The 22,846-nt window shown below is 37.2% G+C and overlaps 2 protein-coding genes across 2 annotated transcripts; both read right to left on the bottom strand.

Moving 5' to 3' along the window:
- Positions 1-350: 350 nt before the first annotated feature.
- Positions 351-8,373, bottom strand: LOC146663892 (5-hydroxytryptamine receptor 3A-like). Its single transcript, XM_085415174.1, has 13 exons — positions 8,334-8,373; positions 7,695-7,841; positions 7,548-7,592; positions 7,212-7,271; positions 6,447-6,610; positions 5,897-5,941; positions 5,642-5,751; positions 4,612-4,781; positions 4,327-4,487; positions 1,865-2,075; positions 997-1,174; positions 758-815; positions 351-587 (listed from the first exon to the last, which is right to left on the bottom strand). Exons 1-13 carry the CDS (start codon positions 8,371-8,373, stop codon positions 351-353), a joined length of 1,626 nt encoding a protein of 541 aa, XP_085271300.1.
- Positions 8,374-10,684: 2,311 nt separating this feature from the next.
- Positions 10,685-21,186, bottom strand: LOC146663891 (5-hydroxytryptamine receptor 3A-like). The gene is made up of 11 exons (XM_085415338.1): positions 21,078-21,186; positions 19,509-19,577; positions 17,369-17,532; positions 17,042-17,086; positions 16,797-16,906; positions 15,970-16,139; positions 15,684-15,841; positions 13,945-14,155; positions 11,938-12,114; positions 11,745-11,806; positions 10,685-11,530 (listed from the first exon to the last, which is right to left on the bottom strand). The coding sequence occupies exons 1-11, from the start codon at positions 21,115-21,117 to the stop codon at positions 11,285-11,287; spliced, it is 1,452 nt and encodes a 483-aa protein (XP_085271464.1). The 5' UTR covers positions 21,118-21,186; the 3' UTR covers positions 10,685-11,284.
- Positions 21,187-22,846: the final 1,660 nt, after the last annotated feature.

Below are 22,846 nucleotides of genomic sequence, written 5' to 3'. Positions count from 1 at the left end.
CGATTTGTCAGCTACACTTACAAAACAATAGACTTTAAATAATTCATTGTGTACTTGAAGAATAAACTGAGCATTTCACATCAAAAGAGTGTAATACATACAGTAATGTATAACAGGTCAGTAAATATTAGATGCATCAGATGAGACAAAATTGACCTAACTGGCCTATTCCTTGGTTTAATCAAAAGGAAATGAACTACAGGTGTGAACAAAGACCACACATAAGTACATGTAATCGGCAATATTTATTATTATTATTATTATTATTATTATTATTATTATTATTATTATTATTATTATTATTATTATTATTATTGTTGTTGTTGTTATTTCATTGGACTTTAGAGATACTAGTCTTCAGCAGTTCTCCACAATGAAAACATAGTTCCTATAAATACAGTAACTGCTATGATATAGCAAATTAAGAAAACCCTGTTGATGACTTTAACCATTCTGGTCCAGTAGCCGGATTTCTCCTCTTTGCTCTCGTTGCTGTTGAGCAGATTCACAGTTTTCTCAATCTTCTCCAGCTCATCTGAGATCTTTTCCATATCAAATGACACCTCCATCAGTTTGTTGGTGCTACCCTAATGTGGTTTTGTAGAAAGGCAATTAACAAGGTTTTAGGCCATATATGGTCTATTAGTTGCTGCTACATGCAATAAACATTTTTTGCCTTATAATGTAATTTTTTTCTCATTCAGTATAGGGATATATTTCTTCCATGCTTATAATAGCTGTTGTACTTTAATCTAACCTCTTTGGTCACAGGTGGTGCTTCATCAGTAGCTGCATCATAGACAGATGCACAGTGAATGAATTTTGTCATGTCTAAAGGACATACAGAACGCCACATCATTAGAATGATACAAACAATCAGTATATAGTAAGCTCTGAAACAGTCTGAGCTTGTAAACCGTACCTACACATACAAGCCTGCAAGGGTAATAGAGGTTTGTATGATAAGCTTATATGATACTATGGGACAGCATACCTCTAAAAGAGCACTGAAAGTTGGATTTGCGCTGTTTTTCCCCACATCTCTCAGTCAGGCTTTGGTCCTCATTTGTCTCATTGTGTTGGGCTGTTGAGTCTTTCTCAATCAGATACATCACCAACATTGTCTCCAGTAGGCTGAGCAGCATGAGAGCAAAAATTCCAATACAGTAGATTGCTGAGGAGAGCAGACAGCATCAATAAGATGGAGAAGTAAATAATTATTGAGTCTGTAAGCCAGATTAACCAACAGTCTACAGCAGCACATAACCATTTTTTAAAGTTAAAAACTGCTATTGGTATCTACTAAAGAAACATTGTATGAATTTTGCAGTTTTTTAATTTGTATTTTATTCTTTTCCTTTTCAGAGTGCAACATTTTGAGAGTAGAGTATTAAAATCATACAGATATGACTTATTAAGGTTTGCACAACAATTAGCCCTGAAAAATAACAAAAACACTCATATACTGGTAAGTTTGTTTCCTTTATGTGAAATGCCAGGGGATGTATAATTGACATGATTGGACTGCTCAAAGCACTAACTGTATTGGCTGTGTACTGGTATTTTGATGTGATACAGCAGAACTTAACTGAAGTGAAATTAGACTGGAGCACAGAGTGAAGGCCAGAATCCCAGTAATCACAAGGACACATAATGTGTTGAGTCAGCAAAGTTACTTGTTGTTACAGTGAGATGAGCAGCTTGAAGTGTTTTGCGGGTGGATCAGTACATCTTTGGTTGCTTTGGTCATTATTAAAATTAATTGTGTTTTAAAACAAATAGCTCAGTGTTAAAAGATCTCAACTCTGCAGTAAAACTGGTGCACTATGCACAGTCAAACAAAGGATAGATTCAGCTGCATTACCTATAAGTGGAACCTTGTTTGAAGAGCAGGGCAGAATCTCATTGAGAATAAGTTGCATCACTGTGACAGCGAGCAGGACAGTGATCTTAAAGCCGAGTTTTTCGCCACCACTGTCGGAGATCAGGAAAGAAGCCAAGTCCAGAAACAAGAAGAAGAGGACTGGCAGCAAGAAATTGGCAATGTAGAGTACAGATCTCCTCTTCATGGTAATCTGCCAAATTTTATGTCAGGTGGTTATGTTGGATAGAGGTAACTATACATATGCTAACAAGATAGCCACAGAAAGACAAGTAACAATATCAAACATTTTTTTTGCTGCAATAAACAAAGATTATGTGACAATGTGCAGTAGCAAAAAGAATATTATATTCAGTTCAGTTCATTTTTATTTCAAACATGTGACTTCACAATCATTACAAAATATCATTCCATTCTTTTGTTTGAAAAGGAGTATTCAGAAGTATACACGTATTAGTCCCTACCCCCTCAAATTTTACCTCTCATTGATTTAATTTTCTTTTAGCCTTAAATTAAGCAAACAACATATGAAGCAAAAGTAAAGCAAAGACAAAAACAAAACAAACAAATAAACAAATAAACAAAACAAATAAACAAGCCCCACCACAGAATAGTTACTTTCATATAAATGAGGACTGACGGTTTGCAGATTGACAAATTATGAGACAAACAAACTAAAACACTATTACGAGCAACATTACCGCCCTGGGTTAACCCTGTTTTCTTCATTCTTATATTTGTTAAAAATGTGTTTTTGATATTTCATTTTAAACTGGTTTATGTTGTTACTTTCTTTCATTTCTTCTGTTAGACTGTTCCATAATTTAACTCCTGCTATAGAGATAGACAAACTTTTTAAAGTTGTTCTAACACTTTGTATTTTTAAATTCCATTTCCCTCTTAAGTTATACTCACCTTCTCTATCTATAATCAATTTACAGATTTCTTTTGGAAGCATTTTATTTCTTACTTTATATATTATTTGCACTGTTTTAAACTCCACTAAGTCTTGGAATTTAATAGCTTGCATTTTGAAAAATAGTCTATTTGTATGATCCCTGTACCCTGCATTATGTATTAATCTGATGGCCCTTTTCTGTATTATATTTATTTATAAATTATAAATAGCATCTTCTATCTGAGCATCCCTCCCTTGCACAGCTGTTCCCTATACCGTTATAGGAGTCATATACATGCCGCCGCTGCCTCAGTCTGGACTGGCTATATATTTTTGTTGATTGATGCAACTTGTAGTTTGTAGAGATCACCTGCAGATTATTTGCCCTGAGGCCTTCCATCCATCTATTTTGTGCTGTACATTCAGTTATTTTACTTGGTAGTTAACAATGTCTGCTTTCTCTGAGAATCAATGCCGTTTGATTGGTATGTAACTTTGACTTGCAAAGATCTTAGCATTATTCCTGTCACCATTGTTATGCTACATTTAAAGGAACATTTCTGTACACCTACACTCTCTTTTACAAATGAAGTATATATATGAGTAATTTATGTATATTAATAAAGTGACTATCCATCCATTCATCCATTCTCCTCCACTTATTTTTTTCAGGGTTGCGGGGAGGCTGGAGCCAATCCCAGCTGTCACAGGGCTGACACATAGACTCAGACAACTATTCGCTCTCACATTCACACCCGAATTCACACCTATGGGCAATTTAGAGTTTCAAATTAACCTATCCCCACTAACTACATGTCTTTGGACTGAGGAAGCCTGAGTACTCAGAGAGAACCCATGCAAACATGGGGAGAACTCAGGGGAGAACTTCAGTTTTCAGGCCCCTCTTCTGTGGAACCAGCTTCCAGTTTGGATTCAGGAGACAGACACTATCTCTACTTTTAAGATTAGGCTTAAAACTTCTCTTTTCGATAAAGCATATAGTTAGGGCTGGATCAGGTGACCCTGAATCATCCCTATAATGCTGCAATAGGTGTAGGTGGCTGTGGGATTCCTGTGATGCATTGAGTATTTCTTCTTCAGTCACCTTTCTCACTCACTATGTGTTAATAGACCTCTCTGCACTGAATACTACTTGTTTTTAATCTCTGTCTCTCTTCCACAGCATGCCTTTTATCCTGTCTTCCTTCTCTCACCCCAACCGGTCGCAGCAGATGGCCCCGCCCCTCCCTGAGCCTGGTTCTGCCGGAGGTTTCCTCTTGTTAAAAGGGAGTTTTTCCTTCCCACTGTCGCCAGAGTGTGCCCCCCCTTAATAAAGTGTATTTATCTGAAATATATCATTGCTAATTTGAACCAACTAACTTGGCAACAAGCACACTGCATTGCTCTACAACTTACTAAACCGCAGCAGCATGGATAGTGATATCCTTTATTTGCTGTAGAAACATGAGTCATCATAGTGTGGCTAAAGTATGCAATGTACCCGATTGAAAAACAACTTTTTTATTCTGCTTTTAGCAATACTTACAGTGTAAATAATCGTAGTTTGGTTGAAGCCAAAATGGTTAACAGTTTTGTTGGTGACTGACATGTTGATGAACAGCCACTCGTACTGTGTGTGCATCACCTCACGAGACCACTCTGAGATCAAAGTACTGTTTTCCTGGTAGAATAACAGAATTTCTTTATCTGTAGTGAAATATAAAAATAACTGTGAGCAGTCCAACAAGGAAGGAATACATGTTGTGGTTTCTGATGCTGTGTGCTCATCAGACCATTGAAAACACATGCAAACAAAATGTTATGGGCTCACCAGAGTGCATGATAGACTTCACGGAGAGGTTGCAGCTCTGAATGTCAAAGGGGAATTTGTACACGTGCATCTTGCAGGTGCTTAGCACTACCTGATCATTCCTAAATTCAACCCAACCGTAATTCCTAATGTTGAGATAAGGACTTGGAGAGGCTTTGTCCTTCTCTGTCCTGAGTAACCAATGAGAACAAATTAGATTATGGTAACTAAAAATAGTATATTATCTGTTACGGACTGTAACAAGCTAAGTACACCTACTATGTAAACAAAAAACTCTCATGTATAAGAATGGTATTTTTTTAGTATCTATAGCATAAAACAGCTAACTAGCTACTGGTGGGAGGAGCTTAAATGGAAGATTCATCTAGCCACATCTTAGTTACTCACTGCGCTGCTTTAAACTGCTATGAACTAAAAATAAACTAGGGTGACCAAAGTCTAATTTCTGAAGTTCGAACACATTTTGATATTTTTTAAAATCAGCAGTTACACTGTCTGAAGGCTGCTGCATACAGCAGATACAGCACAGAAGAGAATATTACAGAAGAAAATGACCTGAAAAATATCACTTCTACATTTGAGAGAGATTTCAAGAGGCTTACAAGGTGAGATAGTGGATAGTTAATAATATTATTATTAATAATAAGAAGGATGCTACCGGTAAAAACTTTGAACAAAGAGGACTTAAACAGTTTTGTCTGCAAAGCAGTGATGTCTGACAAAATCACCACATTCAAGACAATGGATGCACTGTGATCATTGCATCATATTCCCTCTTTGTTTTTTGTATGGTGATTCAAAGTTTCAAAGACAAAATTAATGTCTCAGGTAAAGATTGTTTTTTTCTAACCTTTTCATTAGCTATATTTTCTATTCCATTAGCTATCTGATGACTGAAAGGTTACAGCTTGATGAAAATGTATGTTTTCCCTGCAAATTAATCTAAATGTCTCAGGCTTTTGTCATTTCTAAACAATAAATTTCTTTGGTAGTGACTGTTTGTGAATCAGTGAGTGTTTATTAAACTTACATTTCTTCAATAGTTAGATCCGGCATCCACAAAAGCTTGGTTGGAACTAATATATGATCAAGTCCACAGAACTCATTTGGATCCCACCAAATGTGCTCATTGTCCCATCTCTGCACAGAGGAATGAGAAAAAGAGAGACGAGGTACAAGTAGAGGGGAAAAAAAGCGAGGAAAAGATGAAAATGTCATTTTAAAAATAATACTTTTAATTTCACCAATAGAGTGAGAAATTATGTATTTTTAAGAATAGGCTCACCAAATAAACCCAAATGTAAGAAATGAAGGTCTGATCAGTTTCTCTCTGTGAGCAAAGAAATTGAGCAGTGTTACTTCAGGGAGAAGCTGAGCTTTTCTCAGTGCCATCTCACACCATCTGATGGCTAATGGCATACGGTTAATGCAGTTCAATTTTATTTATATAGCTGTAGCTAACTGCCACGACTGATTGGGGGTGAGGGAAGGAAGACAGGACAAAAGACACTCATCCGCAAACCACTGTGCAACCAGAGTCCACCACAACCCCCCGTTCCATGTCTTTTCTGACTTAATCAACAACTTTCCATGTAGTCAGAGAGGGGGGGGGGGGGGGGGGGGGGGGGGGGGTGTCGGTCACATACAGATGGAAATGACAGTAATTAATTGACTTAAATTGTCCAGACTGAAATGCAGTATTTAAAAAATTTCCAGCTCCGTGAATGTAGCTGAAAAAGATGGTTTGCTATGATCCTTTTAATCAGCTACAGAGGAAATAACATTAAAAACAAGAGCAGTCATTAAAAATAAACAAAACAGTAAAAATAACTTACCACATCTAGGATGGCAAAAATTTTCATTTCAACAAATATCCATGTAAGATGATTGTGGCATTTAACAGGCCGGCTCAGAGTGTATTTGTGACTGTCTTGGGTTAGGTTCAGGTAGTTTACAACAGCCTGAGAACTGCAACTTTCATCTGTGTCCATTTGTCTATCTGAAATGAATACACATATAATGCATTAGAGAGTAAATTCCTGCAAGAAAAAGAAAAAACAAATTCCACCTTCCACTCTTCCATGCTAATTAAATTTGCTTTCAAAAAGCACTTCAGTGATCTGGTGGTTATCGAGACTTCAAACTTCATGTTTATCCATGTTAATGCTTATGAGCTAATGGTGTCAATGAACAACAGAACAACACTTCTGTGGGTACGTATAGACTGCTTCAGGAACCTTTTAACAAGCCATGAAAAGCATGGGATCACAAATGTAACCCAGGATCTAGGGGCTTGTGGTCACAAAAAGGCCTGAATTGAGCATGTATATGTAATCAATTCTCTAATGAAATTATTGTAAATGTGAAGATCTGAGCAGACAATTAAATTTAAAAACAGTCTTCATTTAAAAATAAGTTTTCTAAACGCATAAGTTTCAGCAAGTTGTTATTGACTCAATACAGGCATAAACACTCAACCCAGAATTAAAACAATAACCTGGTTCAGTCTCCACGTATACTCACAGTCTACAATATTAGACAGATTGAGAAGAAAGACAAGAAGAAGAAAAAGAAGAAGTTTTGCAGGTTTTGTTTCATACTTCGCATTCGTTCAAAGATCGGAATATCTTCAGGATTCTTTATCTCTGCCAAGTAATTAACTGAAAGAAGAACATATGGGATGTTATTTTCCACATTTTTCAGTATATGGTATTTGGTAAGTGTTGGTTTAATGTATTTATCTGTTAGTATATTTACCTTGGGAGGAGCAGCTATATTTTATGGCATCAAATCCATTTAAAATGCTCACAAGTACATGTGTACCTACTATTTTTTCTTTATTTAGTCAGGAAAATTATCCACAACAAAAACACTGCCTGGCTAAAGAAATGGGAAAGTTTAATGATTACACAATATTTATATAATTAGATTCTTACATGGCATTCCAATTTCTTGTAGCTCAGGACTGGAAGCATTTCCATCTGGCAAAAAACAAACATATAAACAAACAATACACATCTATTAGATTATTCATATTTCATCATCTGTTAATAACATCTAACTATGTTCTTATCCACTTGTACAATTCATTGTCACTATGGGGCTGGCAGGGTATAGGGCACAGCTTGGAGAGGTTGCGAGCTCATCACAGGGCAAACACAGAGCAAAAAAGTTTTGAAGTGTTTGTTCTGTACCATAATCTTGTCTCTCTAAACTGGAGGCATTTCCACCTGAAAGAAATGAGTTTTTTAATACAAAAATGAAAAGCAAAATTTCCTACTTTGCGTATTTTATCATCCAGGAAGGACAGTAAGATGACAATAGTTACAAATATCAACCATATTGTCAGTTTATGCAAGCCACAAAGAAAAGCTGCACTCGTGACTGATCTGGGCTGCCTCTTTTACTGCCAGCCCAGATCAGCTAATTGCTCAGTTTATACCATTTACCCACTTGGCAAATCTTATATAGAATATTCTTTTAAAAGTAATAGTTTGTTTGAGCAGGAATTTAGCAACCAAAACTTGGCATGAAGGTTAATCATAGGCCTTTGTGTAAATATTGTCAGTAAATTATTCCAACTGGATACATCACAGAGATGTCTACAAGATGCTTAGAGAAGCAAGCATCTATCCTAGACTAAAATATTTATAATAAGTAAAAACAAACAGTCTTTCTATAAATTTAACACACATGCAGTACACAATAACGTCTCAGCTTACCTTTGAGGAGGAGTAGAAAAAAGAAACCCACAATTCTCATGGCTGTGAGTGTGTTAACCTCTCTATGTTGTCTGCACATGCTGCACTAATCTCACTGTCCTCACTGGAAGAGGGCGGGGCAAATGTAAAGACTTACTGCACATCCATGTCCACATCAATTGTAAGAGCATAATGGCTGCAGCATATTGGCAACCAGTAACACCAATGGTGCTGTTACAAAGTCAGTGAAAAAAAAAACTGCCTGAATGTGAAAGTAAATAAACAGAGCAAAATCAAAGCAAAATCAATATTTATTAGTAGAAATTAATAAAATGTGATAATCATTGTTTTGTACTGGTGCTGTATAAATTCCACTTAAGACGTGTGGACTACATTTCACACTTACATACAATCTCTTCAATGCATGTGGGCAGCCATCCACTTCCTCATCAGCTTTGCTAAAAGCTAGATGTGGTGAAGGACTTTTTTAGAAACTTTGGCTTCATCTTCCAGCAGAGGAAGATTTGAAGGGGGCAAACTCAAAAAGATAAAAAAGCGAATTCATTTCCCTCCACTTGATATTTGTTTATCATTGTTTGCATCTATTCCCAATTACCTTGTTGTAGTTAGAGTGCCCTGCACCAGCGTGGTCTTAAAGGTCATAACTGGAAAACACAAAGTAATAAATTTAAAGGTGGACTTCCACTTTTAACAGTCCAACATAATAGTTAAAGCTTCTCCTCTGTCTGCAATAAAGGTGGATGGAAAAGAAAGAAGGAGAAGTAAAATGCTTGGCTACAATCTCATCTCCATACAACTGGCCAATCACTCTTTACAGTCACTTTGTTTGTTTACTACTATAAATTGATGCATGCTCAGTAATCCTGCTTTCTTGACACTCTTCGGTGTACCCTTTTAAATAGTCTTAATAATTTTTTTCTAGGACTGAAAAGTGTCAGTTACATGATTTACATTTTAAAATAATCTTTACTTATCGTATACTCGGTCTTGGGGCAGCCCTTCAGTTCACCACTGAATGTAACACCACTGTAATAATAATTATTGTCATAGTCCATGTGTGCAAATTCAGCAGTGGCTTTAGCACGGAGAGAAAGACAAAGTACATACTATGGAGAGAGTAGAGATGATTTATTGCAGTGACATATAAAGACATGGAAAGTGAAAAGCAGTGAAAACTAAAAACCAGAATAACTAAAGGTGTTTCAGGGTCACCTAATCCAGACCTAAATACAACTCAGCTCCTCTGGCCACTGCAGGTCTATGAGTTTCCACTGACCCATGTTAAGGATTTGAGAGGAGGATTAGGCACTACCTGCACAGATTGTCTCAGCAGCATTGAACTTTATCGCAGCAAGAACAAGCTGAAAACTTCCCTTCACCTTGTGTTTTGGAAGAATTCACGGTCACCCTGCCAAGCAAGTGATGCTATACAGGGACTCCAGCAACAACAAAGTCTCTGCAGCAGGCATTGAGGTCAGAACCAGCTAAAAGTGGAAGACATGGGGCAGTCAACCAGGTTGAATTGTGGTTGCAGCACAAGCAAGTTTATGGGAAAAGTGGCATCAGGATGAGCAGGGTTTGGAAGCTTTCCAAGGTCTGGAAGCCTGGAAGATGAATTGGACACAAGCCAGGGGCCTCATCATCACAGGCTGGCTGAGGGTGTCTGATGTCTTGATGACTCTGTCCAAGTTACATCAGAAGATATATGTTATGTAACCAGAAATAGTCTGGTTGAAAACCGAAAGTTTTATCCTTTTGATAACAATGGAGAGTGTGTCATTTCTGGATTTAACCTTAACCTAACCGAGTAAACAGAAATAGAGGGAAATATGATCTCTCTTTTCTAGTCCATGTTAGTACACTTGCTACAGCAAGAAAAAGAAACTGATTGAAAATCCAAGGCTTTTCAGGGAGTTTCTAGAATATTCAAATAATACAGAATTATGACAGTGTGGTCTAGAAGTGATTCACGGATGAACTAGGTTGAACTAGTATCATTCTGAGATTGAATGTTTCTAATTTTATTGATATGGCAGAGATGAAAGAAAACAGTTAGTTAGAAAGCAAAACTTTAAAGGATGTCCTGGGCAAAAATGACTCCAGGTTTTCTCACAGTGTAACTTTGAAGCCAAGGCAATCTCATCCACAAGAAGTACTGTATATGGCTAAATTCTCATTTTCAATATTTGGCTAAATCATTTTCCCAATCATATAATTAACCTTAACCCAGCAAGAAAAGCCATTATCACATAAAAATATGCATACACATACACAAACTAACAGCCCATCAAATGATTTCCAGACTTACAGCAACAGATGTCACTTTACTAAAATTCTCATCAAAATAAATACACATTTTAAATGAATTCAAAGAAAATGAAAGTACAATATAGAGGAGTACCAGTCAAAATTCCAATGACCAAAATAATCATTGAGGTCAGACTGGGTTCGACCCAATGTGTACATATCAGCTTTCGGTACAACATGTTAAAAAAAAACAACAACTTACAGTTTAAAAATAAACATTTTAAAATAATATATCATATTAATCTAGTTGGTACATTTTAACTTTAACTGTAAAAAGCAATTAATAAATATAACAAAGTTGCGACCAGTTTGAACTTTAGAAGCTTAAACAGACTTGTTTTGTAATAATGCTTTAAAAGTCAGTATTTTCTACAGTGGGTCATTTTAAATTTGATGATGCATAATAGATAACTAAACATAACTACATTATCAGTGTGGATCAGACTCCACGTTTACATCTTTGGATTACTTTGTAACATGCCAGTATGAACTCTCACCAGCCTACATTGCATCAATGACTGTTCTGTCTTCTTTGGTTTGAATACATGGAAACTACAGGTGTGAAAACAGACGGTGCATAATGATTTCAAAATGTTTAACTTTGTTTTTAAACTAGCAATTTATTTATTGAGAGGGTTTTTCTTCTACCCATCATCATCTTCAGAACTGTTCCACATTATAAACATAACCCCTAAAAACAGAGTGACTGCTGAGACATAAAAAATCAAGAAAGCCCTGTTAATGATTTTAACCACTCTGGTCCAATAGCCTGACTTCATTTCTTCCTTCCTGTTACTGCTGAGTCGATTCATTGGTTTCTCAGTTGCCCCTGGTTCATCTGAAACTTTTTCCACAGCAAAGGACACGTCCATCAGTTTACTTCTGCTCCCCTGAAAGCGGTTTTGGAGAAAGATAATTAACATTAGCAGTGCATATTTGCAGATGTTTTTTTCCCCACTCCATTTGGAACAAAAGAGATCATTCCAGATATACAAAAATGTTAAGAATAATCTCTTCCATGCAAACACAATGTCTGTTAAGATTTTTTTACACTTAAAAAAATAATAATTTAAAAATCCTTTAAAAGTGTAATATAATCCTCACCTCTTTGATCACCGATTGCATTTCTTCAGCAGGTGCATCACAGACAGATGCACAGTGACTATCTGGAAAAAACATATTAGGCATAAAGATAAAGGCAACACAATTTAAATTTATATAAATAATTAGTTGTACAATGAACCATTATTAATGTGTCTTTGAGTATATAAACCATAACTATACATCCAAAATATACCTGAAATTTCAAGGTTTCTGTGTGGATTGGATTTGTCACCACAGTTCACATCTGTGCTTTGGTCTCTACTAGTCTCGTTATCTTGAGCTGCAGAGTCTTTCTCAATCAGATGCATCACCAAAATTGTCTCCAGGAGGCTGAGCAGCATCAGAGCAAATATCCCAATGCAGTAGACAGCTGAGGAGAGCAGGCTGTGTCATTAATGTGGATATACAGTCATTGTAAAAAGAAAGTACATGGTTTCTTCTAAGGTTTTACATACAGAGGGTAATAAAATGTAATGTGGTTCTTACCAGGTGCTAAAATTAGGTAAATGGTTCAGATGAACAATAATGCATGACATGTTGCACTACGTTGCAAAGTAAGGTAAATACCCTACAATATTACAGAGGACACCCGAACAATCAGATAACCCCGTATGAGCAAGCACTTGGTGACAGTGGGAAGGAAAAATGTATTTTGTAACAGGAGGAAACCAGGGAGGGGCAGTCATCTGCCACGACTGATTGAGGGTAAATACAGACAAGAAGCAATTGCTGCTGCCCATCAGTCTGGGAAAAAACTTTTTAAAGTCCAACTTTCTAAAGTAAGAAATGTTAGTTACAATTGGAAACATTTAAGATAATTGCCAGTGTTGCCAGGAGTGGATGTCCCAATTCATCTCTAGGTCAGACAATGTAGCGCTCAGAGAAACTGCCAAAACACCCAAGAATTACATCTCAGACTCAGTCACAGGCCTCAGTTAGCATGAGTTCATGGGAGTACAGTCAGAAAAAGGCCAAACAAGCTTAGAATGGTTGCCAAGCGAAAGCCTGTTGCATCTAAAGAAACCGCAAGACTTCTGGAACACCGTCCTTGGGCCAGTATAATCATAGTGGAGATACTAAACATACAGAGCGTTCTCACTCCCGAGGCGTAACATGTGGACGTTTTGTCACGTCCCGCGGCGTTCCTGAGGAACGCGAAAGGAGACCTTCGGCGTTCTTATGGTACGCGGCGGGTTATGGCTGGAATCCAGTGCAATGACGCTCCCGCGGTAGTAGACGTTCCAGACCTGTATTCCAGCCCTAAACCTAACCTTATCCCTAGCCCTGACCATAACCTTATTCCTGACCTTAACCAGGACTTTAATGATGTTAAATAGCGTGTTTCTAAGCGATTTGAAGAAAAAGAGCGAACATGTGTAGGTTCAGTCCAGACGGTTCTCATATTTCCTCTTTTTCCGAGGTCGTCATTTAGGAACGTGGTGGGTAGCCGAAAACGTAATATGGTGACGATTTGTCACCTAGCGTAAAATGTTACGCTTTGGGAGTGAGAACGGGTTGAAACATAATGCACAGCACTACATTTGGAAAATGAACAAACAGAGCATGTTAGTGTCAACTGTCAAACACAGTTGAGGAATGATGATTCAGGCTTGTTTTGCAGCCACAGGACCAAGGCACCTTGTAGTCCTTGAGTCCACCATGAATTCCTCTGTATACCAAAGTATTATAGAGTCAAATATGAGATTATCTGTTTGACAGTTTGATCTTGTCTGAAACTGAATGATAACAGGACAATGATCCCAAGCATTTCTACAACAGAATGGGTGAAAAAGAATCAGTGCTACAATGTTCCAGTCAAAAACCTCAACCTGATTGAAATGCTGTGGCAAGACCTTAGGAGAACTATGCATAAATTAATGAACTAAAGCAATGATGTAAGTAAATCAGCCAGAATTCCACCAAAATGATGTGAGAGACTGATAAAGTCAGAGAGAAAACGATTACTTTAAGTTCTGGCTGCTAAAGGGGGGACTACAAGCTACTGGCTTAGTTTCCTAGTTGAGCAGATAAATAATGACAGTGAAATATGTCATGTGTTGCTGTTCATCTGGTGTTCTATTAACTTAATTTTACTAACTGGTCAGGACCAGATGATCTTCTGATATGTAAATCCTTATAATTAACTGTGGCATGAATATACAACTGCTGTAACTATGTGCAGTTAAATACATTTCTTTACCTATAAGTGGAACCTTGTTTGAAGAACAGGGCAGAATGTCATTGAGGATAAGCTGCATCACTGTAACAGCCAGCAGGACGGTGACTTTGAAGCTGAGCTTCTCACCCCCAGTATCTGAGATGAGGAATGATGCCAAGTCCAGACACAAGAAGAAGAGGACTGGCAGAATGAAATTCACAATGTACAGGATAGACCTCCTCTTCATGGTAATCTGTGAAATTATGTTCAATTGGTTAATCAGATATATTGGTTATCCTCTTATATTTTTGACTGTAACATGTTTACCCTGTATAAACTAGCTCTTTTTGGATTAAGGTTTTACCATGACCAGACTAAGAGTAGTGAATGTTAAGATTACCAGAAGGGGAAATTTAACAAAATTGTGCATATTAAACGATATACTATAGTGTCTAAATGTTTAAAATAACTACTGAGAAGCAGGTTTTTTTCAATCTGAACCAAATTATTCAATTACATCAAAAAAGCAGTTTTTCCATATTTATCTAGGGATAATTAATCAGTTATTCATGACAAAGAAACACCTCCATTTGTACTGGATAGTCTATATTTTGTGGACTTGAAAACTACATTCAACCACATCTTAAAGTTTCTTGTGGGGAAGCTGTTGATTTACTTGTTGGTCTTTGTTCTTATCTTCGTTTACGTTAATTAGCTCTGGTGACTGATATAAGAAGATTTTGGGTACGTGTGGGGAAATGAGCTTCATATGAAGGGTTACTAGGCTCAGCCTTACAGACAGACTAACAGACTGACTAACAACTTGCTCCTCAATGGAGCAAGTTGGGGTGATTTGGGAATCCGAACAGGGTGTTTGATTGATGCCTCCTAGGTGAGGTTTGTTGGGTAGAGCCTACTTGGAGGGGTCCAGGCGGAGCCTCATGACATGCTGAAGAGATCTCTCAGCTGTCCTGGGAACATCCTTTAGTGTTTCGCTGATTTCTAGTCTTTAGCTTTTGTTTCTGTGCCTTCCTTGTGTCCTCTGCGTTACTTCTAGTCATCCTTGTTTCTATGTTCGTGTATTTCCTCTTTCCTATTTCCTCATTACCCTCTGTGTGTATACATGGTCTATGTTGTCTTTTGTTCCTCCTCCTCTGTGTATCTCCCTCTGCATTTCTTCTGCATTTTGTCTGCTATTCTTCCCTCCGTGTTTCCACGTTTCAGGTTTTTCTAGTTCTATATTTCAGGTTTTGTGTTTGAAGTTTCATATTTAGCTTTTCCAGTTTAGGTTTTTCTTAGTTTATCTCAGCTCCCCGTGGCCTTTTGTTTTGCAGTGTTTTGTGCAGCCGACAATAAAGACTTGCTTTAAAAAAAAAAAAATCCACCTCCATCTCTGCTTGTCTGCGCTTTGGTCCACACCTCATTCTCTCCACATGATCTGCCCTCACAAATCGTGATAGATATAAGGTGATTATAATTGTATATTGATGCATACAAAAATAAGGTCAGCAAGTAGGGTTAAGATGTGAACCTGTGGTTTTTGCTACAAGACAAATCTATCAAGAAAATATAGAAGAATGTGTAAATAAACAGAAAAGGATGGTGTAAAATTCTTAAACAGATGAAGAAGAGCCTACATACCAAATGCACTGGTTTTTAGTTGGAACTATGAGATGTATTTGAGCTAATTCTTCTGTGTAAAACAGACCCAGTTGAAGGCCTGTAACATAGGCAAACGGGACAGTTTCCATTGATGTGTCTCTGCTTGAAAAAATACTTACAGTATAAACAACAGAAGTTTGGTTGAAGTTCAAGCGGTTGGTTTTGTTGGTGACTATCATGTTGATGAACAGCCACTCGTACTGTGTGTGCATCACTTCCCGAGACAACCGTGTGATCAAAGTGTTGTTTTCCTGGTAGTGTAACTGTATATCTTCATCTGAAATGAATATAAAAATAACTGTGACCAACTCAAACATGAAGAAATATGTTGTATATAATGTATATTGTACCTATATGATATCTGATGGTGTGAGTTCACCTAAACAAAACATGTTATGGACTCACCAGTGTGCAGGATAGACTTGAACGAAAGGTTGCAGCTCTGAATATCGAAGGGAAATTTGTAAACATGCATTTTGCAGGTGCTTAGCACAACCTGGTCATTTCTGAATTCAACCCAGCCAGCTGAGCTAATGCTGAGATAGGGACTCGGAGTAGCTTTGTCCTTCTCTGTCCTGTAAGAAAGCAAATATGGGACAAATGAGATCACTTGTAGTTTACCATTTTACAGACCATGAAAAACAAGTAACATTGTGGTGTGAGATGCAGTTTACAATGTAAAGCTCCAGGAGGCAAATCTAAAGATGTAATAAAAAACCCAACAAACACAAACTAGATCAATAGAATACACAATTTTTTTTCTGGTTGCCAGGGTGTCACTGACTGGTACTTAGATCTGGATAAGGAGTTGTGAGTTAATCACTTTAAACTATAGGCTAAATGAATTGCCGAAAGAGGTGTCAGGGTAACATATACCATTTTGAAAAGTTGTTATTTTTGTCAGTTTGCACGTACAGCATGCAAGTAGGCCAAAGAACAGGCTTAAGCATATCTACATAAGACACAAGCTATTAGTTTGGACCAAATAAATATTTCAAATAATAGTTTTTATACAATCTGGTATTGTCCATATTCTAGATTCAGTATGCACCTTAATGAATAAATGGATAGGCTTTTTTGAGTTTGGAGCAGTAGTGTATTATTTTATGTTTTATACAAGTGAATCAATAATGTTTTAGCTTTGTTGACATTTTTAAAAATAAATGAATGTTCTCTCATTACTGCATGTGGATCTGTCAGTGTGAGTGCATGTGCAAATATATTACACTTACATCTCTTCAATTGTTATGTCTGGTATCCACAAATATCCGGTAGGGACAGTTATGTATTTCAGTCCACAGAACTGATATGGGTCCCACCAAATGTACTCATTTTTCCATTTCTACCCATGAAGATGTACCAGATATATAAGAGGAGAAATACAGAAAGAGGGCAAATAGACATGTTTTCAAATAAATAATTTGAATTTCCACATTTCAGTAAAATATTGTGTATTTTAAAAGAAGAGAATACTGACCAAAGAAACCCAAATGTAAGAAATTAAAGTCTGGTCAATTTCCCTCTGTCAGCAAAGAAGTCACAAGTCAAGCTTAATAAAATACAATATACATACAAATATAAGTTATTGCTTATGAAAATATTTTTCTTTTAATTGTACCGCAGTGGTCCCAAATACAATACAACATGTATGCAAAGCTTTCCGGCTGCCCATTTAACTGTTAAATGGCTGCATGGAAAATACACACACGGCATTTATTTTTAATAAATGTCATTTGTCAAATTAATACGTTAATTAAAGAAAAAAAAATCATTAAAAAAAAAACTCTAAAGAAGTACAACTTACCATATCTAAGATGGCATAGATTTTCATTTCAAGCACTACTGTCAAAGGGTGAGTGTGGTGTCTAACTGGCCGGCTCATGGTGTACTTATTATTGTCTTTAGTCAAGTTCAGGTGGTTTGCAACAGCCAGGAAAATGCAAAGTTCATCAATTTCTACTTTTTTATCTGAAATGAGATTAGATTTTGTATTAGTGAGGCAATGAGAGGAATGCATAAAAAAAAAAAAGGAAACTTGAACACACTCAATTATGCTTTTCAATAAGAACTGCAGTGTCCTGGTGATTATCCAGGCTTTAAAATTGATATATGTTCTCTTCAGATCTGCTGAACATACGTCGTATTAAACATGACAAACACAGTAATCTCTGTGGGTAGATATTGACTGCTTCAGAAACCTTTTATCAATCTATTAAAAGCACTGACTCACAAATGAAAGCCGATATCCTGATTCTTGTGGCCACTAAAAGGCTTGGGTTGCAGGATGTGTCTCATCAGTTCTCTAATTACATTATTTGAAATATAAAGATCTATACAGACATTCAGAAAGGGTTCATTAATAATCTATTTCTTATTAATGTTAAAATTAATATCAGGAACTCCATACTATACACAACAAAACCCTGGCATAATAATTAAATTGCGTTGAGGCTGAACAAAAGTCTTGTTTCATGGCCTCACCATATTCCCCCCACAGCTACTGTCAGAGCTGCCCCCCGTCCGCCTGCTATTAGTACCATCTTACAGCTGCAGCTTCTTACAGCTGCTTCAGCAATGGAATTGTGAACATTGGACAATCACAGACGATGTCTCTGTTGGATTGGGATCAAAGTGTTGTGAGTCTTGGAGTCTTGTGACCCTCATAATAAGTTTGGAGTCTCCTGCATCCTTCCCCACCTGATCCAACTGAACACCAGGTGGTGACTGTTTGACAGCTCAGCTTGTCTCTCTAACCAAGTCCAAGAAATGTGGTTGCTGGACTGATGACATTATTACTAAATCAATCAGCAACCTGTGAACTTAGGAACACCCTTATGCTCAAACATGTTTAGTCCATAGACTAAGTTGATCTGATAGGTTAGTCCTAATAGGGTAACCTCATATTCATAGATGGACTAACTATGGTTTAGTTAGTCCATAAGGTAAATATGGACTAGTCCAGTGTTTCCTACACTTTTGGAGCCATGGCACATATTTCACATTAGAAAAATCACACGGCACCCCACCAAACAAAAATGTTACAAAAAGCATATTGATAATTTTTCCACGTGCACCAGGTATAGTGGAATTGTCTTGGCTTGTCCCCAGTATATCTTTTTTGCTTTCTTCAAACCACTACCCATGCTAGGACCTTCATCTGGGTCGGAATTATCTCCAGGACCCAGGTCAGACTGACTACTTTTTCTTTTCAAATATTTATCTATTGATATTACGCGCTGTCATCTCACTCACAGGATGACTATTATGTAATTTCTACCTTGTCTTTTTCCGTTTTACTGTAAGTTGGCAACCCATTTAATTGGAGCAAGACGTTATACTGCCCTCTAGAGGAAGATAATATAATTGTTCTGCCCGTTACTCATGCCGGTCGCTTAGAGTACCAATCAGGCGAAACCAGATAATCTTCCACAGCAAACCTGATCATTTCTCTTGGCACACCTCTGTACCGCGGCACAGTGGTTGGGAAACATTGGACTAGTCTATGGACCAACTATGGTTAGTCCATAGAGTAAGTTAGTCTTCTTGGTTAGTCCTCTGACTAACTTTGGTTATTCCATAACCCCTGGGGGAAACCCCAACATACTGGCAGCAAACAAACATACCTCTCACCAAGGGCGACTCCACATTGGAAACATAAACTAGACAGCTCCAGATTGCTCCCAGAGCCGAAGTTGTGTACTGAGGTGAGCCTGACTATATCTAGTCACCGTCTCTCAACCTTTTCGTTAGGTCAGGCTCCTTTCTCACAAGAGTGCTGATGTTTCATGTTCCAGGAACTAACAACAAGCAAGTGCCCTGCACTGCCACTGAACACTTATTGCACCTGACCTATATGGTGCCTCCTGCGGGTGATCAGCCTACAAGAGAAAAATATAAATGCACACATCTATAACTTCTGTGAACTCAAAGTTAGTTTTACTTACCTCTGGTCATGGTCTCATTGGGCATCAGTTGAGCATCATCTTGTAGCTCTAAAGTGGAGGTATTTCCACCTGAAAGAAAATAGTACCCCTGTTTTTTTTTTAACAACTACTGTGTTGCAGTATATATTATGTCATCTTTTAACACTATTTATTTTAAATTTCCACAGATAATCTTCACAAGAGGTATGGGCTATTAAATGTTAAAAAAAAAAAATCACCTCAAGATTTACCCTCTTAATGTTCCCGCAGTGTTTTTTGCATGCCTGAGCTGGATCCAGACTGGAATAGCAACATGAGCCTGCCCTCCAGTGGGCATACCAGTTACACGATGAATGGTAGAAATTTGGTGTTATGTGGATCTATTTGTATTCAGCAGTGGTGAGCTGACTTTTGTTTATTTATTTATTTATTTATTTAAAAGTTAGTTAATCTGACCTCTGCTCATAGCTTGGTTCTGAAACAACTCAGCCGTAGAAGAGCTAGACTCTATTCCACTCAGCATTTCCTCTCTCCTATTATCTCCTATTTCTATTATAAAGCTTCTGTACTAATCACTGTTTGACCATAAGGCTGTTGCTAAAGCTCACTTGGCACCCAAAACCGTCAGACAAAGACTGAAGTTTAGTTTTACATTGCACCATCGGATGTGCAGCTGGATGTACTGGAGACTCAAGTAAAGAGAACAGTTCAGCTGTCAGCTAACTGGTGGTAAGTAAAAAATGCTGGATAGGCCCGACATGCCTAAATGTGCAAAGGATATACACAAAAGGGCTCACAAAAAAACAAGAAGGTACAAATGGGGGAAAACATGCAAGAATGTAACAAAATACATACTTTTGGCTAGGTTTCAAACAATATGAGACCTGGCAACATCGATAAATCCTTGCTTGGCTTCCCTGAGTCTCACTTCTGGTTTCCAATTACTGCAAAGATTAACTCTAAATGTTCCTCTGTACCAACCCAAGTGTTCTGTCCAGCCTGCACCGTCCCAGCTCATCTCCAGTCACAGATTCTCCTGTTTTCTTTTTGTGATAATAAAGACTGAAATAACATGTTTTGTGATCTCCTTCTCAGTTTCTGGGTTCTTCAACCATGGCCAGGTTGTTTTTAATTAGTTTTAATTTTTTCCACAATGTTTTTTGTGTTTTATAATTGTTTGAGAAAAGTAGGAAGATTATTTGGACAGTAGGTTTTATATATGAGTTTCATATCAAGCAGATTAAGCAGGAGAGCTTCTATTCAAACTAAATAAATGTTTCTATGGAGAAAAAAAGAAAAGAATAAAACTTTCTTGGTAAAGCTGAGTATCTAAATGTTACCACCTCATCATTATGTTGTCCCGATCCTCCTAATAACCAATTAAAATTGTGTTAAAGAATGAAGCTCACAACACAACAGATTTAGTAAATTGAAGCATTTAATTAACGGTTGTCAGCTGGTAGCTACTAGATGCTAACACAAGCCATTGTCTTACACTGAAAAAGATTTTACTGGTCAAAGCAAAAACAGTGTTTCTTAATTGAATTAAATGATAAGCTGCATGCATTGTACAGAAATAGTGAAACTTACCTTTGAGGATGAGGAGAAAGAAGAGAGATACAATCATCATAGCTGTGAGAGATCAATGAGCCCTGTCATGCTCTATGTGCTGTCTGGAGAGGCTTCCTGTTCTGCTAATGTCACTGCCACATACTGGAAAGGGGGGAGGGCAAATGTAATCACCAACTGTGTGCCTACCACATCCATCCTTAGAGAGTAATCACCATCAACAGTCAAAACAGCAGCAACTGCCAACTTTTGCTGTTACAAAGTCAGTGAACAGTACTGCCTGTAGCAAACACTGAAACATTTTTTTTTACATTTTAAAGATAAAAAATTAAAAAAAAGTGTAACTGAGACCCAGCAGAGCCGTTGTTGTAGCTTCTTTCATGACAAACCACCCATGTCTTGTGAGCCACAGTGTTTTTTAGCCTCCCTGTACTCCAAACAGGTACAGAGAATGGCTTTAACAATCCTTAAATATGGTCCCCATCCTCTAAGGGGTGAATTTCAGCTTCTTTCCACAGGACGGAGGTTTCTTTTTCCAAGCTGCAGGACAAAGCGTTATAAAAACAGCTTTGTCCCTGTTGCTGTCACTGAATTAAATAAGAACTGCTTTTGTTTTTGATTCAAAACGTTTAAATTACTATATATGTTCTACAGTGAGGTTTATATTTTTCTTTTAGGTATGTGTGTTTTTGAAGGGATGCCAAATGCTATCATTTTTCTGTAAAGCAAATTTACCTTGCCTATGGGTATAAATACAGTTACCTTGAAACACACAAACACAAATTGACTGGTTCTTTAGCACGTTTCTACTCATAGAGCTTAATGCACTTTTTTATACAACTTGCCTCATTCATCCTTTCATATAAGCACTTTTTTAAAAATGCTTTTCATATGTAAGTGATTTCTATCTTGTCCAAGGATGTTTGGCATGCAGACTGGAGCAGACAGGGGTCAAACCACCATCTTTCCAACTAGTAGGTGATCTGCTCTACATCCTGAGCCACAGCAACCCCAACATACTCACAATCACACATAAAAAGAACACAGCAAGATTTTTGTGAAGTTTGTACATCCATTTTTCCCCTCTTAGCTGTGCTGAGTAGTTGATCTACATAACAAATGAGCAAATTATGTTTTTCAACATTTGAAACTGACATTTTTTTTCTGCTAAACTGATTGCACACTTGTTGGAAGCTGTTGGAAACCCTTTAATGAAGACTTCTTGACCTGAATTAGAGGTAAAAAAAAATTTTTGTTAATTGTCAGTCATTTAGTCATTAAAAGGAAATAGGAATAGGGGTTAAACTCCTGGTCCTGATTTGAAAGTTAATGGACCGAAATGCAACAACCAGGCTTTCTTTTTTTTTTTTTTTAGCAGCCAGATTAATCTATTTTGGACCAGCTGAAGGGAAGCTGGGAAAAGCTTAACTATATGTTTTTTTTGCAATTGAAGGGACTGGCTTCCTTAGCCTATTGACATTTTTGCCACATTCAAAGTTTAATGAAGTTAAACATCCAATCTTTGATGATAATTAAACATTCACTGAGGTAAGATACCTTTTTTAGTTTGTTAGGTGAAGCATACTAATAAAAAGTTTAAGGAGGTGGCTCAAATGTAAAATATAAATAAAATAAAAAAGAACTGGTCTAGGGTTTGACCCTAGACTAGTCCCATCTGCAAATTCTTCAACTTATATTTGTGATTCCAATATAATCATAGAAGAAGTTATAGAAATGCTGAGCGGAAATGGGAAACAAACTTCCATGATCATTACCTTTACATGGAGTGC

This window comes from Rhamphochromis longiceps, linkage group LG8, assembly GCF_057381845.1.
Source record: "Rhamphochromis longiceps isolate RC_006_pf linkage group LG8, R_longiceps_female_GT1.1, whole genome shotgun sequence".
NCBI lineage: Eukaryota > Metazoa > Chordata > Actinopteri > Cichliformes > Cichlidae > Rhamphochromis > Rhamphochromis longiceps.
The sequence above is the reverse complement of the archived record's forward strand: the minus strand, read 5'-3'. Positions and strand labels throughout refer to the sequence as shown.

Bases quoted from the DNA above. Each gene is read 5' to 3' on its own strand.
- LOC146663892 (XM_085415174.1), bottom strand. From the start codon at position 8,373: ATGAGAATTGTGGGTTTCTTTTTTCTACTCCTCCTCAAAG. The intron at 5,942-6,446 runs GTAAGTTATTTT...CTTTGCTCACAG, and splicing joins TTTTTGCCATCCTAGATGTG to AGAGAAACTGATCAGACCTT. The intron at 2,076-4,326 runs GTAAGTATTGCT...AAAATTTGGCAG, and splicing joins AAACTACGATTATTTACACT to ATTACCATGAAGAGGAGATC.
- LOC146663891 (XM_085415338.1), bottom strand. From the start codon at position 21,117: ATGATGATTGTATCTCTCTTCTTTCTCCTCATCCTCAAAG. The intron at 16,907-17,041 runs GTCAGTATTCTC...CTTCATGGGTAG, and splicing joins CTTACATTTGGGTTTCTTTG to AAATGGAAAAATGAGTACAT. The intron at 14,156-15,683 runs GTAAGTATTTTT...ATAATTTCACAG, and splicing joins AAACTTCTGTTGTTTATACT to ATTACCATGAAGAGGAGGTC.